This window comes from Gadus chalcogrammus, chromosome 2, assembly GCF_026213295.1.
Source record: "Gadus chalcogrammus isolate NIFS_2021 chromosome 2, NIFS_Gcha_1.0, whole genome shotgun sequence".
Lineage (NCBI taxonomy): Eukaryota > Metazoa > Chordata > Actinopteri > Gadiformes > Gadidae > Gadus > Gadus chalcogrammus.
This window is the reverse complement of record NC_079413.1, coordinates 10,563,920-10,580,424: the sequence shown is the minus strand read 5'-3', so window position 1 is coordinate 10,580,424 and position 16,505 is coordinate 10,563,920. Positions and strand designations below refer to the sequence as shown.

Here is a 16,505-nt window from a genome sequence, read left to right as displayed (position 1 = left end):
GGACCCTCGCTGTGTTTTCCTGGGTCATAGTGCCCTCCACTGTTAGAATTGCTACTTTCTACATTCGCATTTATTTACGTTTTTTTTTAAGCATAGCATATATACGGGAGTAAAACATTCTTTAATTATCAAGGCTAGTCGTAGTCTATTTAGTGATCCGTTATATGGAGAGCCTAATACGAATTTTGCTGATGTTGCATATTCTTATGTCAGTGTGGATACAGATACAAACCCTATGTGGGATAGTGAGTGACCAAATTCCAAACAAAGCCATCTGCCGGGAATGGGACTCCTTTTGGAATGCAATCTTTTGGGAAGTAGCCTAAATAAAACAACATGGAAGATTCAGGGAGTTGATAATCATGGGGCGAAACCCCCATGAGGGTTGCTGTGTATGTTAAAAGATGAATCATGCGACTTGCGCATGTTTAATATATAGTAAAACGGAGCTCCGCGCTTCCCTACGTGTCCACATTGCTGGGGGGGTTTGCAGTGAGGTCCACTGCGTGTGCATGCATGAAGAGTCATGCAGTCTAAGTTTACACGTTTACAAAATTCCACCGGTGCCGGGGCCACACCTCCCCCTACTCTTGGCGAACCGTCCTATGAATTAGAGGAAAGCCTACGTTCATCAGTACCATCTTCATTTAGACGCAGTCGCTTATCTGTGGCTACTGCTGTCTCAACATATACAATGGAGTTTGTAGTGTCCTTGTTTCTGCTGTGCTGCGTTTTTGTGGTTGTGGTTAAATGCGACTCGGGCCCATTAATAGATGTAGTTGTCGATCGTTACGATATCCCAAGTGTTTGTCCACGAGAAGTTGGAACAGAGGATTTTGTCCGATATCACTTTAATGGTACATTCTTCGAAGGCGGAAAGAAGTTCGACTCGAGGTAACGCTGCTGCAAATCTGAAAATATATCTGCGTATATTGTTTGACTCGTATTCATCCATGCACTCTGCATCTGAATAGTTGATGTTCTGAGTAAAATTAAACAGGCTAACATGATATAGCCTAGGCCTCGGTTTTTTTGGGGCATTCTTCGTAAAAATGCCATCAAATTGGAAGTAACCAAACGTGCGTGTTTTAGAGATTTGTAGCCACATAAGTATCAACTTCAATTAATGTGTAACTAGTTTTACTAACTCGTATAGATATTACGTATGCGCATGCGCCATTTTTTCTCCTACAAACCAACTACACATCATTGCCGTAGAGTTTTAATTATGATTTATTTTAGGCGAATGTGTTCAAACATTTACTTAAACGTTTGTTTGATAGATTTAATATTCGATAACTTACTTGACAACGAAACAACTCGGTCTTTCTATTTCTTCCCATTGCAGCCATGACCGAGGAAATGCCTTCATCAGTCAGGTGGGATTGGGGCGAATGATCACCGGGATGGACCGTGGCATCATGGGCATGTGCGTCAACGAGCGCAGAAAAATAACCATCCCGCCACACCTCGCCTACGGAAGCATTGGAACAGGTATTTATTGACACATTTAAATCGACTCATTACAAATATGTTTATCAGCTTTAATGTGATAACAAATTAAAGCTAGCGTAGGCAATTGGGGGGAACCAACTTTTGAAAACTAGATTTTTAGTATCGAACATAAATAATCCCATGGACCTATAAATAAAGGGACATGCCTACCATTATTGAACAACTTGACGAACTGTGGAACAAAAATGAAGAAACCTCTGTGGGAGACTGCTGCACCTGGCTATATAATATGTAAAGCACTTTGGGAATATGCTGTGTGTAGGGGAATTATGGTGTGTGTGTGTGTGTGTGTGTGTGTGTTCTATTGTCTGTTGTTGGTGCTGTTGCCTTAGTGGTTGTCAGTACCTAAGGTGTCTTTTTGTGTCTGACGATTTCTGTATTGCACATGATGAATTTCTGAAAGGCTTAATACATGTACATCTATCTACTGTTATTACTGTGGTATTGACCATATATTGACAATGCAACAGTAAAAAAGTGTGTTTTAACTGTTGTCAGGACTCATTACCTAAACTCATGCTAGGACTCATGCTAAAGTGTCAACCACCCACTAACGTCACCACTGTCCCATTGGAAGGTGGCGTCATTCCCCCAGATGCCGTGCTGGTGTTTGACATCCTCCTGCTGGATATCTGGAGCAGTGACGACAAGGTCCAGATAAGCACCATCAGCAAGCCAGAGAAATGCAAGCGCACTGTAGAGGCGTCTGACTATGTGCGCTACCATTATAACGGCAGCCTATTGAGTGGCACGTACATGGACACCAGGTGGGTTCATTTTTGGTTTGGAACTTCCGAACTGTTGCCGAGAGATTTTGCTTGATTCTTTTTTCGTACACACACGTGGAATTTGGCACTTACACACCAACGGCAATAAGGCTCAGAAATCAAAATTGCCAATGTCTCATAAGCTGTCGTTTCCTACCATCTCCATGTCCTTGAAGTCCCTGCTTCAGCTCTTGTACAAATGTGTGTCTGTCTGTCTCTCTGTCTATAAATAATAAAAATGGATATTGAGAGACTTTAGACCTTGGTTGTACTTGAACCCGGGTCTTCACCGCTGATAAGCAACAGCTCTCGCTGCACCAATGTATTATGTATGCTAATAGTATTTTATCCCATCCCCTTTAGTTTCTCTAGCAACAAAACATACGATACCTACGTGGGCAAGGGTGACCTGATCCAAGGCATGGAAGAGGGCCTGCTGGGCATGTGTGTTGGGGAGAGACGGATCGTGGTCGTACCGCCATTTCTGGGCTACGGAGAGAAAGGCTACGGTACTCACTGACACACATTCACATATACACAAACACGTGGGTAATTATCCCTCTGAGGTCCCTAGTTGTGGTTTAAAGTTTATATTCAATGTGGAAAAATCCATTCCTGGTTTCTTCTTCCAGCCTGATCTGTAACCTGACCGTTCTTTTTGTAGTTTATCGCTATACAAAAACACAGAGAAAAAACATTTTCGTCGACAAAAAAATTATAGAATTCTATAAAGAGACGTATGAATTGATAAAATCGATTTCTTAGGTATGACAATGTGAATTAAAAAGTATGTTCAAGAGCATGCATGGTCTTGTCAACCAATTGTTTGTTGGTTATGGTTGTCATAAACCATGTTACAAAACAATGCAGCTGTTGGACAACAGTATATCTGTTTGCAGGCCCGGTTCTACATTGAATTATGCCCTAGGCGAGGTTCGTTCCTTTTGGCAACATGTTTGACATGTTTTATGTCGCTTGTTAAATTAATTAATTAAGGGCGCCACCAGAGGGCGCCCCCAACACATACACAGCCGATCGCCTTGGTCGCCTATGCCTAGCGCCGGCCCTGTCTGTGTGAAACTAGGTCTGCACAATCTGTCACTTTCTCTGATTCATGCAGACAGAAAGAAAAACAGCCGCATCTCCTCCTGGAATATATTGTAGTTACATTATCTTTACATAATATCTTTGCCTCCCTTCGGCCTATCGACGAAAGCCCAAATCTCTGTTCGGGATTTAAATCGACCTTGACGTAAGCAAGATGTGTCATTTTGTATCGCACGCTCCCTCGGCAGAACTGTGATATAAGAAAGTGTTTCAACACCACAGTCACAATAGGGGCTCTCTAAAACAGAACCACCTGTCCATCTCCACAGGGACCAAGATCCCTCCGCAGGCCACACTGGTGTTTGAGGTGCTGCTGGTGGATCTGTTCAACACTAATGACGACATGGAGGTGGTGATCACCAGGCTAGCGAAGAACTGCACCCGCAAGACGGTGAAGGGCGACTACATCCGCTACCACTACAACGGCACCTTCCTGGACGGCAGCGCCTTCGACTCAAGGTATGCAGCAAAGACCAGTTTACGCCTGACCGGATGATCCAAGGTGACTCAAGAGTGGTACATTATGTTAATGAGCAGGTAATGAGGGCAGGGCTCAAATGAAAGGTAATGCTAAAACTACTATTTCAAGTTGAGAAGGTAGGGGTTAGGCATCTGGCTTAAGGAATACTGCTGGGTTTGGTTGGGGTTCTAACCAAGAACCTTTCAGCTTGGAGGCAAACACCGTTAAGACTACACTATATCACCCCTTCAGATTACTTTTCCATCATCTATCACTTCCAGTAACTATAATAACTATTTAGTCATTAAGCAGACACTTTGATAGCGATTTCCTTGTTACAGGTATGACAGTGGACATTGGGGTAGCACCAGCACTTCTTTGTCCAAATTCATTCATTTATCTCTTATCGCCCCCTTGGTAGCTATAAGCGGAACAGCACGTACAACACCTACATCGGCATGGGCTACGTGATCCTGGGGATGGACCGAGCCCTGCAGGGTCTGTGCATCGGAGAGAGGCGAAGGGTCGTCGTGCCACCTCATCTGGCCTATGGAGAACAGGGAGTAGGTGAGTTCCCAGGCTGTTTGTTGGGCGAGTGCAATGGGGTCCTATCTACGCCAGGGGTCCCCAAACCTTTTCATGCCATTACCTACTAGTGGAGGTATTTCTCTTTATTTCTGCAAAAAACAAAACACTGCCTTATACATTATGCATGTTGATTGATCCCTAGAGATCTGTGTCGATGTGAAATGTTTAAGGTCTGAGCTTTCCTTGTGATTTTCTTTTTCTTTTACTAGAGGATCTTATTCCCAGCTCGGCAGTCCTTGTCTTTGACATCGATGTCATTGACTTCCACAACCCTAAAGACCCCATCGAGATCAAGGTGACCCACAAGCCCAAGGAGTGCAACATGACCAGCGAAGGAGACGACATGATTCAGTACCGCTACAACTGCTCACTGATGGACGGCACCTTACTCTACTCCTCGTGAGCTCCCCCTGCTGTTTGCACCGCTACACCGCATATTCTGTGTGTTTTATACATGTAAATCATTGCTCGCTTCCTCGCCTGTCAATCAATGTTTACTCACCTCAACAGTTTGCACCTATGTGATATATTTGTGGTGTAATAATGCTAAATATCCAAGGCATCGGCTAGCGATAGCTTTCTGATAGTCCATTCATACTAGGGATGCACCGATTCCACTTTTTCTCAGACCAAGTACATGTACTTACATTTGAGTACTCACCTCTACCGAGTACAGATATGGGAACTGAATAATAGCATTACAGTAAAAAAAACAAAATGCCACCTCTAGGAAAGTGGGGAGGGGGTTATCACCATGGCTACTGCCCACAGAAACGTTGATACTTTTTGGTATTTCCACAACGAGACTCATACTTGGGGTTATCTCAGCCATGCTTGAGAAGGAATTGGGGGAAAGGAACTTTGGCTTTGACTCTCTGAAGTACATGAACTGCGACATGGAGGGGAAAGGGATTGTTTCCCGCGATTGTCTCCCGCCGGAGCCCTGCTGCCCGCCGCCGCGAGGCACCACCGCCGCGAGGCACCACCGCCGCGAGGCACCACCGCCGCGAGGCACCACCGCCGCGTGCCTCGGCAGCGGGCAGCGGGGCTCCGGCGGGAGACAATCGCGGTCAACAATCCCTTTCTCCTCCATGTCACGGTTCAGTCTACTTCAAATTGAGGTGGAAGTGGAAGAACCAGAGACGACGGAGAACCCGACCCAGTCCTTTGAGATTCATAATATCGTCTGGAGGAGCACACAGCTTTTGGCCGTGAGAATATATATAATTTGATATAGATAACTATGTATAATATGATATTATTTAGATATAGAGCTCCAGGACTCCCGCCGGAGTGTTCCAGAATATTTACAGAACACGGCCAAAAGCAGTGTGCCTCGCCATTTGCGATGCTTGCACTGTAAACACAAGTGTATGGTACCGTGGCTGCAAGCTGTTCAGGGCCACACCCCCACCCTCCACCTTGACCCGCCTCTAAAAAACATCACTTCTGTGGAAAGCTCATTGTGGGACTGGCTCGTAGTGGCTGTAATTCTGCACCATGGCTGAATTTCTTGATCGTCTTCAAGTACTGTATTAGGGGTCCACTAAAGGCTATATAAAAGCATCCATAAAGTAGCATGCCATGGGACCTTTAAATAAATCACTGCTGAGACAAAGCTTCACCATCCACACGCACCACAGCGGTTTACATACGTTTCCAAAGAGCTGAACTTTAGCTCGGACACCGCAGTCAACCCCTGCTCAGAAAGAGCTCCACATGCCAACACAAACCGCGCCGCCGGTTCCCCTTTTTTCTCTAAATTTGAGAGTAATTCGGGTAACATTGATAGAATGACATTGATTGCTACTACGTCGAAGATCATATAGTACAAATTACCGATGTTTTGGCAAAAAATACCTACGTTTTGGGGTCGCTGGATCTTCACCCAACGTCACGTTGTGTAAAACGGTATTGGGTGGTTGTATTGGAGAAGTTTCAAGAGTGCGAGTATATAAGCTCAGCATAGGGTCTGAGTATTGGTATCGGTGCATCCCGAGTTCATACTGAGGAATGAAGGTTGTTAACGGAGCCATTGCCCTTCTCTTCGCTAGGGACCACTATGACTCAGCGCCCATCACAACTCTGGGGGCCAATAAGGTGATCCTGGGTCTTGACGATGGTCTGAAGGGCATGTGTGTGGGTGAGAAGAGGGAGGTCATCGTCCCCCCACATTTGGGTCACGGTGAAAATGGAGGTCAGTACAAAATCGTAGTGGTTGTCCTTACCTTACCTTTGCTTTGGCCTTGTTTTTTTTTTAACGACATGTCTCTGAATTTGTGCAAGTCGCTTTGAAATAAATAAATAATTGACTTAACCAACTCGCCTGTCTCCCCCCCAGCCTCGGGTGTCCCTAAAAGTGCGGTACTGTTCTTTGAGCTGGAGTTGCTGAGCCTGAGCAAGGGTGTGCCAGACGGGTACATGTTTGTGTGGCTGGGAGACAGCCCAGACCCGCTGTTTCCCGCCATGGATCTCAACGGAGACCACGAGGTCCCGTTGGAGGAGGTAGGAGTAGTCCCACTCAAACGTTATACATCCCCCCCCCCCCAAAAAACAAACACAACACACTCACTCAAGCTCCTTTTCATCGTCAAATGTTACCACTCATATAAACAGGGGGTCCAGTTGTTTCTTGAAGCTCATTTCGCTCCTTGCTTTCGTCTCCAGTTCTCCGCCTTCATCAGGATTCAGGTGAGCGAGCTGAAGGGGCGTCTGCGGCCGGGGATGGACGCCAGTGTCATCATCAAGGACATGTTCGACAACCAGGACCGCGATAAGGACGGGAAGATTGTTCTGGATGAACTGAAGCTGAAGGCTGAGGAGGACTCAGACAAGGCCAGACACGAGGAGTTGTGAGGACACGAGGAGAGACGTATAGGGAGTGGAAATGGGGATATTACTGCAATGTTTGCCGGTTATGCAAGGTTTAGAACGGTTTTTTTTCTCATCATAGCTGAAAAGCTATACAACAGCACTGGTCATTATTATGCAATCTGTATTTATGTTTTTTTTTTCTCAGTTGGTGGCCTTAAAAAAGAGAATTCCAAAATGTGAAACAATATTAATCTATTCAGTAAAGATATGTTTCCTCAAGAACACTTCCCTAAATGCGTTATGAACCATTTGGGCTGGGCCCATTGTAACAAATGTCTTAAGATAAGATGAACAGCCTATGTAAAGGCATGTGTGGAGGTCTGACATGAATTACCACTGCCAGGCATCAGGTTTAGGCCAGTGCATAGAACTATATTATGTGCAATACCAGAGATGTTATTATAAAAGTTCTTTGTTAACCATATCTTGTAATGTTTTTATAATAAAAATTTAATTCAAATCAACCTTCAACTTAACTTTAATTGCAAATACTTAAAATACTTTTGACAATATGAATCTTTTATTAAAACAGTTATGCATCAGCACAAATGTTCAAACATAGTAACAATGTATTTTTCTTGTATCTATTCAATTACTTCCCAAATGAATAAGATCAAGTCTGGATCTATGCAGTTTATTTTTATGAAAGGTTTGAAAAGGTCTTGAAATAAAATGGCATTAAAAGTTTTGGCAGTTTCTCAGAGCACCAATATCGACAAAATGGATCCACTTCTGTGCAGATGCCATATTCCCCATTTAATAACACTGCTGTAGTCACATTGCTTATCGTTGTTATAAAAAGGGAACCTAAAGACATTTTCAGTACAATTGAATTATATATATGCTGCGGAAGGAATGTATAAATTCCCATGACAAGACCGCTTAAATTTCTGCTCTTAAACTTATTTCCCTTTATCCTTATGAAATATGCATAAAACTAACATAGAAATAACAAAACATCTCCACAACTTTGGAAGGTGAATATAAGCACTTATATCGGAGACTGCCCAATACCTTTCACGTTACGCTCCACAGTAACAATTGCTGCAGACGAGGTATGGCAGTCAACTTAACCGTTGACAACAAGAACTAATTTTAACAAATTCACTTTGCATAACTTGTATTCTGTGACATTTTCCACATAGCATCTGAGGTAATGTAGCAGGTGATTTTTTTTTTAAGTCAACTAGTCGGCGACGAGGAAATCCAGTATGGCATTAGGAACTTCCATGGTTTCATCCTTCAGAAGCACGATGTCATACGAGTTCAGATAGGACGGCAGCCTCTCATCCACCTGGGGATAGAAAGGACACAGAAATAATGGAAAGGTTGTTTAACTCTTTAGCTGGAAAGAACCCCCTCCAATTTCTGAAAAACAAAATGGTTCTGGACGCAATTGGATAGACTTACAACCAATTAGAGCAACACATTTCTTTTTACACATTAGTGTTTCTCCCAGAAAGACCTGGAAATGCCAGGTCTTGTCATGTCATAAAGGCCAGGTCTGCTATAAATCTGTCTGAATGGAAGGGTGGGCCAGACAAATATGCCAAAACAAATACATCGTGAGCCAGCAGATTCACCTGGCTCCCAAGCTATACACAGTGGATCGTCTGTCAGAAGTTAATGCTACTGAAGACTACAACAGTGACATTAATTCAAATCGCCTTAAAAATTAGCCATGTGAATTGTGACAGCTGAGATACTTCAGCACCATTGAAGTGAAATGTATATTGTTGCTGATCTCACCAATCCTGACCTTCAGATTTTCTATCCAATCATGTTGGTTCCATGTAGCCAAACAGCGGCATGATGAGTACATTTCTGATAATGTCCTTTGAGGAATCACCAAAAGACGATTTAGCCCCTTGTTGAGCTGCTTAAGGAACCTGACAATTAAGACCACATCGGAGATCTGGGGCAAACCTCCGGAGATCGAGGGGGACGAATGAGGGGAATCGCGATAGATGGACCTTCGGAATCTATGTAATCTTTACCTTGTCGTTGAGGAAGCCTATCTTGAGGACTTTCTCCACCTCCTGCACCCCGTCGGCCATGGTCAGGTCCCCCAGAGAGTCCCCCAGCAGCAGCACGTTTGGCCGTGAGCGCAGCTCCTCGAAGTGGCCCGTGTTCTGCAGGGCTCCCTCGCGCTTGTTGTAGATGTGGATCAGCTCCCCTTTGAAGGCAGTCATGACCCCCTGTGCAGGGTAGAGAGAACCAGCGGCTTAATGAGAAGGTTAGGTTGATGTTTCCATCTCCAAGTGGAAACCTACCACAAGATATTGTAGAATATGCAGGACATGACAAGAGACACAGGCACAGAATAGCGTCATTGAGAATAGCCCATATGGGATGAATTAAGTAAATCCCATTTCATCAAGGTTTCCCCCTGCTCACCGTCTCGTCAAAGTCCATGTAGTTAGAGATGACCTTGACGTTTGGGTGGAAGACCCCCGCCTGACGGACCACTTCTTCCAGCACGTCCCCCAGCCCTGCGGAGAAGATGAGTAGGGGGACGCTGTGCTGGTTGAGGCAGTCGAAGAACTCCTGGTAGCCTTCCCTGTGGAACAACCAAGTCATAGACGGAGCCCATATATAATTATTATTATAATAATAATAATAATAATCCAAGCCACCATGCGGGGTCCTTCAGTATGACGGCCTAACAAATAGATGATAGGTAAGATAATTTGACGTCATGTCATGACTCAGAACAGTGTCTTATTTTTAATAACTATCACTGTGTTTATAAATGGCCAAAATGCAAGCTGTAGATTGGTTGGTTTGAAGGCGTGCGTTTCGAGACGACTTCAGGGTCTCTTCTTGAGATCGCCCTCGCCTAAAACCCTTTTTCTGTTGTATTTCAAAAAATTAGACCCCTAATAATAATAATAACGGATGCAATAGGGTTCCTACGTTTTTCTTAGGACCCCTAATAACAATATACTGTGTATATATATATATATATATATATATGGAATTTCTAGGCACTAAAACACATTTTCAATACACAATAAAGCCAGCATTAGCCAAACAACAAACAATAGGGAATAAGAATAAAATAATTAAAAAAACCTAAGCATGGCATCAGACTCCTGTACAGCAAGGGTCAGCTGATCTTTCCTGATCTTCTGTTGCATCATGAGCGCATGCGCCCTAGTCCACCTGTAGCATATGGCAAAAAACAAACAAAAAGAACATCACCATTTTTGGGAAGTTAGATATATGGAGACTCAATAAGCAGAGGTAAGAGTATTGCAAGGGCTCAGGAGTCGGAGACACCTCTAAATGACTAATTTGTCCGGATACATACCATTCCACCATGAGGGGGAGCTTCTCCTCTATGGTCTTAGAGGAGTCGATCTCTATGGGGTAGTATTTGTCGAGCAAGTCCTTTAGCTAAGGGAAAATTAAGAATCAATGACAAAGTTGAATGCCAAACTTCTTCTAATAATTTCTAAGGTTTCAACGCTGAATCACGGTAGCGTTTCAGTTAAGCTTTTAAGGGGAATCGTAGAAATATGTTGAATTCCTTGAGAAATAATGAGCACCGTACCTTTTCTTTGCATTCAGCAGAAATAATTTTGCTGATTTCCAAAATATCTGCCCAAAAAATAGGAAATTATGTCAATATCACAAATGTGTTGGAGCTACTACGACAAATGAAAGGTCTCCGTTAAAATGTAAACAATGGGACTTACTGTGAGAGGTAGGACAACGCTTTCCATTGTGTGCAAATCTTGTTAACGTCATGTCGAAGTCTGAAATCACCTACAAACCATTATGCATAAATTACCTAACATGACCAATATAATGTTGCCCAAATCGGAATGATTAAAACATAGATGTTGTACCTGTAGGGTGTTCAATCCTGATTTCTGCATGCAGCGGAGGGTCTCCTCGACTCTCTGAGGGTCCCTCATGCGCACCGAAGTATTACCTAATGCTGGAATCTAAAGCAAAATTTAAGGTCCTGTTTGTGAGTAAAGTGTTACGCAAAAATCACATGACTAAGCCGCAAAACCTGTTTGGTAACCAAAAAGAAATTGGCTGGCATCTTTGCGCATCTAATTTGTCTCCGCGGCTCTGCATTGTACTCAGATTACAAGATGTTCCTGCTACTGCGAAAAACTCAAATATTGGAGTTAGCTCAGCTGCCTCGACGATAACAGCATAGCAAAGCACATGTCATCCCGTGTAAACACATGTATCACACTACTGAAACTGGGGGAACATCTTAGGAATCTATCTTGTGGTCGTATAATAACTACCCTTATTTACGGTGCAGAACATATTAAGCTAGGCTAGCCCCTTTCAATTATATAAAGTAGGTTAAGTATAGTTTTTTTGCAAACCACATAATTAAACGGACTAAATGCACTTACCATTTTACACGTAATCCTTATTACAGGACGTTGCATCAATTGCAAGATTAGTTTGTAGGTAGACGATAAGTGTTGATGAAACACCTAAAGCGACTACAGCGAGGCTACTTGTATAAAGGCAGCGCTCCTCCCCGGATCCCCTTACCGCTGCTGCATGCGCTTCCTGGATAGGACCCATCGTCGATGCATGTGTGTGCGTATGCATACCTTAACAATATTTGCCATTTGACTTGTAAAAAGAACTTTATTTGCAAGTGATGACATTAACATTTACATTAAATGCAAGGACCAAATGTCAACCTATGACACGCAAAGAAAAATGTAAAGCTTAAGTTTTGCCACAAAAATTGGTCCAAAAATAGGAAATTATTCATTTCTGCCTTGTCTGACCTTTGTATTAAGACGATTGGATTGAGAGGACAAAGAATAAATACTGATAACAATATAGCAAGACATCCCTTTTCATAAAAGAGTTGTAGCCTCCTCTTTATTAAAGTCTTGCATTTTTAATCATCACAACTATTTTCTCGGGGGAGGGCAAGGGGGACAAGAGCGTTTCACCATCTCTGAATACATGTAGAACAGAATATAATATTTTGGTATAAATTTTCTTAAAACATTTTACAACACAGTTACATGGATAAGTGCCAATACTCATTAAGTGTGGTGAAAGGAAATCCCATCTGATTGGCTGGAAACATTACAATACAATCGGCTCGTCTCAAGGAAAAACAAACAGAATGGCCCGAGTCACAGAGAACAGCATCTGACTGAAGCCTACCTCTAGAGGGCATTTAATAGGATAAGATGTCAAAAAGTGCACTACTTAACAGGCTGTTGCAACATTTGCAAAAGTATGAACATAGACCCACACAGATTTTTTCTTCTCAACTCAGGAATGGGACAAGCACTTGACTGCAAAGAGGCTCAATAAGGAATGATTGATAAAACATCATAAAAAAATGTATGATTATTCAGGAAAAAAATAAAAAGCTTATATTTGCAAGTTGTTGTTCACACCTTTGTTTGTTCAATGTTGTTTTAGATTTTCCTATTTTTTTTAAGAGCTATTATTTTACAAACTCTTTTGTATGTAAGCAACAGCAGTCCAAAAAAAGCTTAAAGAGCCACAGGGTTTTAAGAGTACCATCCTTTTTTTCATTCCATTGACTTGATGTTGTTTTAAACTAGCAGCAAAACATTAGAATCTAAGCAGAACATATTCAAACAGACCATAATTTAACTGAAACTTAAGAAGATGCTACTCAATATTATGACCGATGTTAAACTTACACAATGCGATTGTCAGTGTCACCATGGAATCGGACTTCATTCATATACAAATTGGACCGAAAGGATTTGAACACAACACAGACACAGACAATGCTACGCCTCTTCTTGCACACCCAATCAAATAAAGGAATGTAAAATATCCATACAAACATATACATATACACAGGTATTTACTATGTATGTACATATATGATAAACCTCTGCGCTCGCCAACGCCTGACCCACGAGGGCAGAGGCCATTGGTCATTGTATAAGACTCTTATTCACATGTATAAACAATCAGCGCGTCCTCCTGCAGACAAACAGGGTCTTTAAACACACCACACAGCTTGAGAGCCGATGGAATGATGGGAGTTTAATGGGATTCACATCCACACGGAGGAGCAACACTGGCACCGCACTGCAACATGTTATGAGGGGGAGACGGTGAGGATGTTGGCCGTAGAATGGGTCTTGATATGGCCGGCCGCGGAGGGTTTGTTTCGGTTCTGCCCCGGGGGGTGGATGGAATGGGTGAGGGAGGAGAAGGAAGCCCCTCAGCACTCAATCTGGGACTGTAGCTGCCTGCGAAGGGTGAGCGTGCGTCGGTGGAGCTGCTGCATCTGCTGCATGCGATCCCGCTGGCGCGCCAGGTTCTGGGGCATGGGGTAGCGCTGGCAGCCGTACAGGAAGCGGTAAGGGATGCGCACGTGGCACGCCGTGGCGCGGCAGCGCGGCTGGGGCATGGGCGGCAGCAGCATCCAGCGCTTGCGCTCGGCACAGTAGCGGTAGGCCTCCTTGCGGTACTGCTTGTCCACGTCGTCGCTGTTCTTCCAGCCGCCGATGATGAACACGTCCTCGTCAAAGTGGCAGATGGCGGCGCCCTCGATGCTGGTGACCTCCGGCGGCAGGCTCTCCAGGATGTCGTCGGAGATGCGAGCGCTGATCTTCTGCCGCGCCACCTCGTCCCGCACCGGGTAGCTCTTAGGGCAGCAGGAGGCCGTGTGGTAGAAGTTGGTGGAGGCCACAGCCATCTGGAAGACGCAGTAGTTGTCGATGAGCGGCAGCGAGTCCACGTCCTGCCACTGGCGGCTCTCCGTGTCGTAGCGCGTGGTCACCGTCTTCAGGCCGTCGTCGTTGTCCGTGTCGACGGGCGTGCGCGCCGTCACGTACACGTAGCGGTCCTCCACGCTCACCGCCTTCACGTCCCGCAGGATCTTGGGCGCGGACTCCAGGTTGTGCCACTTGTCCGGCTCGGGCTCGTACACACTCACGTCCTTGAAGCCTGGGCTGAAGTTGCCGTGGCCGCCGATGCTGTAGAGGATGTCTTTGATGCAGGTGAGGCCGAACGAGTGCTTGCGCGTGGTCAGGTTGCTCACCTGTTCCCAGGTGTTACGGTTGGGGTTGTAGCGCTCCACCGTCTTGGCGAAGCCCGGCTCCATGGAGCCGGCCACGTACACATGGGACTCGGTGGCGGCGATGGCGTGGCCGTCCAAGTGGTTGTGGATGTGCGGCAGGTTCACCCAGCGGTCCTCGTAGATAAAGTAGCCCACACACTCACTGAGGTAGTCCCCTCCCTCGGACACCCCGCCCACCACCATGATCACGTCCATGTTCTGGCCGAAGCGCGGCTGGAAAGCGACTATGTGCGAGGACCACAGCTCCATGTCGGCCGACTTTAGGTTCTCAAAGTGGATGGCGTGGCCCTCCACGGCCTCCGACACCAGCCGGAGACAGGCCTCGTTGGCGGCCACCAGGCGCTCCGACTTCACCACCCGAGTCAGGTAGGTGGGCTTGATCTGGGGCAGGCGCAGCAGACGGAACAGCTCCTCAAAGTAGCGGCCCCGATCCTCAGAGTTCTTCTCCACCCACTTGACCACCGCCTCGAAGAGCACCTCCTCAGAGTCCACCGTGATCTCTGCGTCAGACAGCCAGTCCCGGACCAGGTGGAAGGGCAGTGTGTAGAACTCATCATCCTGGATGACCTTGTGGAAGTTGCGGCGAATCATGTCAGCGGCCCTCAAAGCTAACTGGTCAAGAGTGTACATGTGGGCTAGACTGTGGACCGCCACACAATTGGTCAGGCTCAGCTTCTTCTTCAGAAACTCTCCACAAAAGTCCTTCAACTGCACTAGAAGGAACCTATTAAAACAGACAAAAACATTTTTTACAGTTCATATTATGCTAGCGTCATTGGACACATGGACACAACATGATTGGACACATCTCTTTGATTACATTTAGAATGGTAGCTAAACAAATCAGGTAAAGCACGCCAACCAAATGAAAATCTAAAGGAGACATTAGGTTTGGCCTCAAAATAATCAAAAGGGTTCATTCACAACGAGTATATTAACACAATAATCTGAATCTTAAACCTACCTGTCAGCTTGCTCCAACACTTCATGTACATTGCAGGTGCTAACGCGTATTTCACCAGTGTACATATACTGAATGACACTCTCCACCGTCTCTGGATCTGGCCCAAGTTCAGAGCTCCATTCTTTCATCTCAACTCGTCCAGACACGGATTCGGAGAATTGTCCCCCCAACAAGGGGGTGAAATAGTCCGTTGCCGCAGCCAATACGGAGCGGTGGGCTGAATACTCGCAGCTCTGGACATTCCCGGTGGCCGCCCCACTGCTGAAGGCCAGCGTCACGTCGCAGAAAAGCCCCTGCTTTCTCTGCTCGTTCTGCCGGCGAGACAGCTCTGAGCAGTGGGAGGCGGAGGTGAAATCCTCGGCCTCTTCCGTTTCCCCGTCTCCAGCAATGGCGCTGGGTGTACTGGTGCTGCTACCATTCCGGACAGAATCATCCGGGCTGGGAGCTGCAGCTGCCATTCTTTCGAAGGACGAAAGAAATCTTAATTTTAGTAAACTAGTGTAGGAAAGAACGCTACATACGCAGACACACATACGTGGACTCAAAACATGGATCAAATATAAAGTCAGGTTCGCATTCGATGATTCGATGTAGCAATGGGCAGACATAAAGCAGGAAATCAGCAAACACAAAGTAGCTTACAATTTATAAATCAAAAAGAAAATTGAATTAGACAAGCTAGGTCTAATACAATAAAATATATTTTGCGAGATTACTAACACTGCTCATTCCTCAAATAAATTATGATGGCACTTTCAGTAGTTGTTGATGTCGTTTAGAAACGTATGTCTTGGTTGTTTCTGTATCTGCCAGGAAGCAAATTTATATTTTGAATTCCCAAAGCATTTGGGCAAAAATAATTTGGGTAATAACAAGGGAAGAAAATGTATTGCTAGTTCTGATCCTTAACCTTGAATATTTCATTGGAATTGGAATTCTATTGAATATCAACAAATATAATAACAATCATTATTATTATTATTAGGCCTACTGAAATGTATTATAGAAAAGACAATAGCTATCTCTATTAATTTTGAAGAAGGTCGAATACTAAACAAACTTCATCTTGGTAAACAGATATCCATCTGACATGCGCAGTATGCGAAAGGCGTTACCTCACCTATGACGACAATACTCGGTTGTCGGCTCAGCGCT

General features: G+C 44.7%; 3 protein-coding genes across 3 annotated transcripts; 1 reads left to right on the top strand and 2 right to left on the bottom strand.

Moving 5' to 3' along the window:
• Positions 1 to 1,406: 1,406 nt before the first annotated feature.
• Positions 1,407 to 7,293, top strand: fkbp10a (FKBP prolyl isomerase 10a). The gene is made up of 9 exons (XM_056609115.1): positions 1,407 to 1,494; positions 2,093 to 2,282; positions 2,646 to 2,791; positions 3,659 to 3,848; positions 4,271 to 4,416; positions 4,647 to 4,836; positions 6,492 to 6,634; positions 6,779 to 6,942; positions 7,105 to 7,293. Exons 1-9 carry the CDS (start codon positions 1,407 to 1,409, stop codon positions 7,291 to 7,293), a joined length of 1,446 nt encoding a protein of 481 aa, XP_056465090.1.
• A 636-nt stretch (positions 7,294 to 7,929) lies between these two features.
• Positions 7,930 to 11,887, bottom strand: LOC130373648 (cytosolic 5'-nucleotidase 3-like). The gene is made up of 9 exons (XM_056580272.1): positions 11,697 to 11,887; positions 11,166 to 11,264; positions 11,013 to 11,082; positions 10,868 to 10,914; positions 10,625 to 10,710; positions 10,387 to 10,476; positions 9,709 to 9,871; positions 9,309 to 9,509; positions 7,930 to 8,605 (listed from the first exon to the last, which is right to left on the bottom strand). Exons 1-9 carry the CDS (start codon positions 11,730 to 11,732, stop codon positions 8,498 to 8,500), a joined length of 900 nt encoding a protein of 299 aa, XP_056436247.1. The 5' UTR covers positions 11,733 to 11,887; the 3' UTR covers positions 7,930 to 8,497.
• A 40-nt stretch (positions 11,888 to 11,927) lies between these two features.
• klhl11 (kelch-like family member 11) lies at positions 11,928 to 15,925 on the bottom strand. Its single transcript, XM_056580252.1, has 2 exons — positions 15,351 to 15,925; positions 11,928 to 15,110 (listed from the first exon to the last, which is right to left on the bottom strand). The coding sequence occupies exons 1-2, from the start codon at positions 15,881 to 15,883 to the stop codon at positions 13,526 to 13,528; spliced, it is 2,118 nt and encodes a 705-aa protein (XP_056436227.1). The 5' UTR covers positions 15,884 to 15,925; the 3' UTR covers positions 11,928 to 13,525.
• Positions 15,926 to 16,505: the final 580 nt, after the last annotated feature.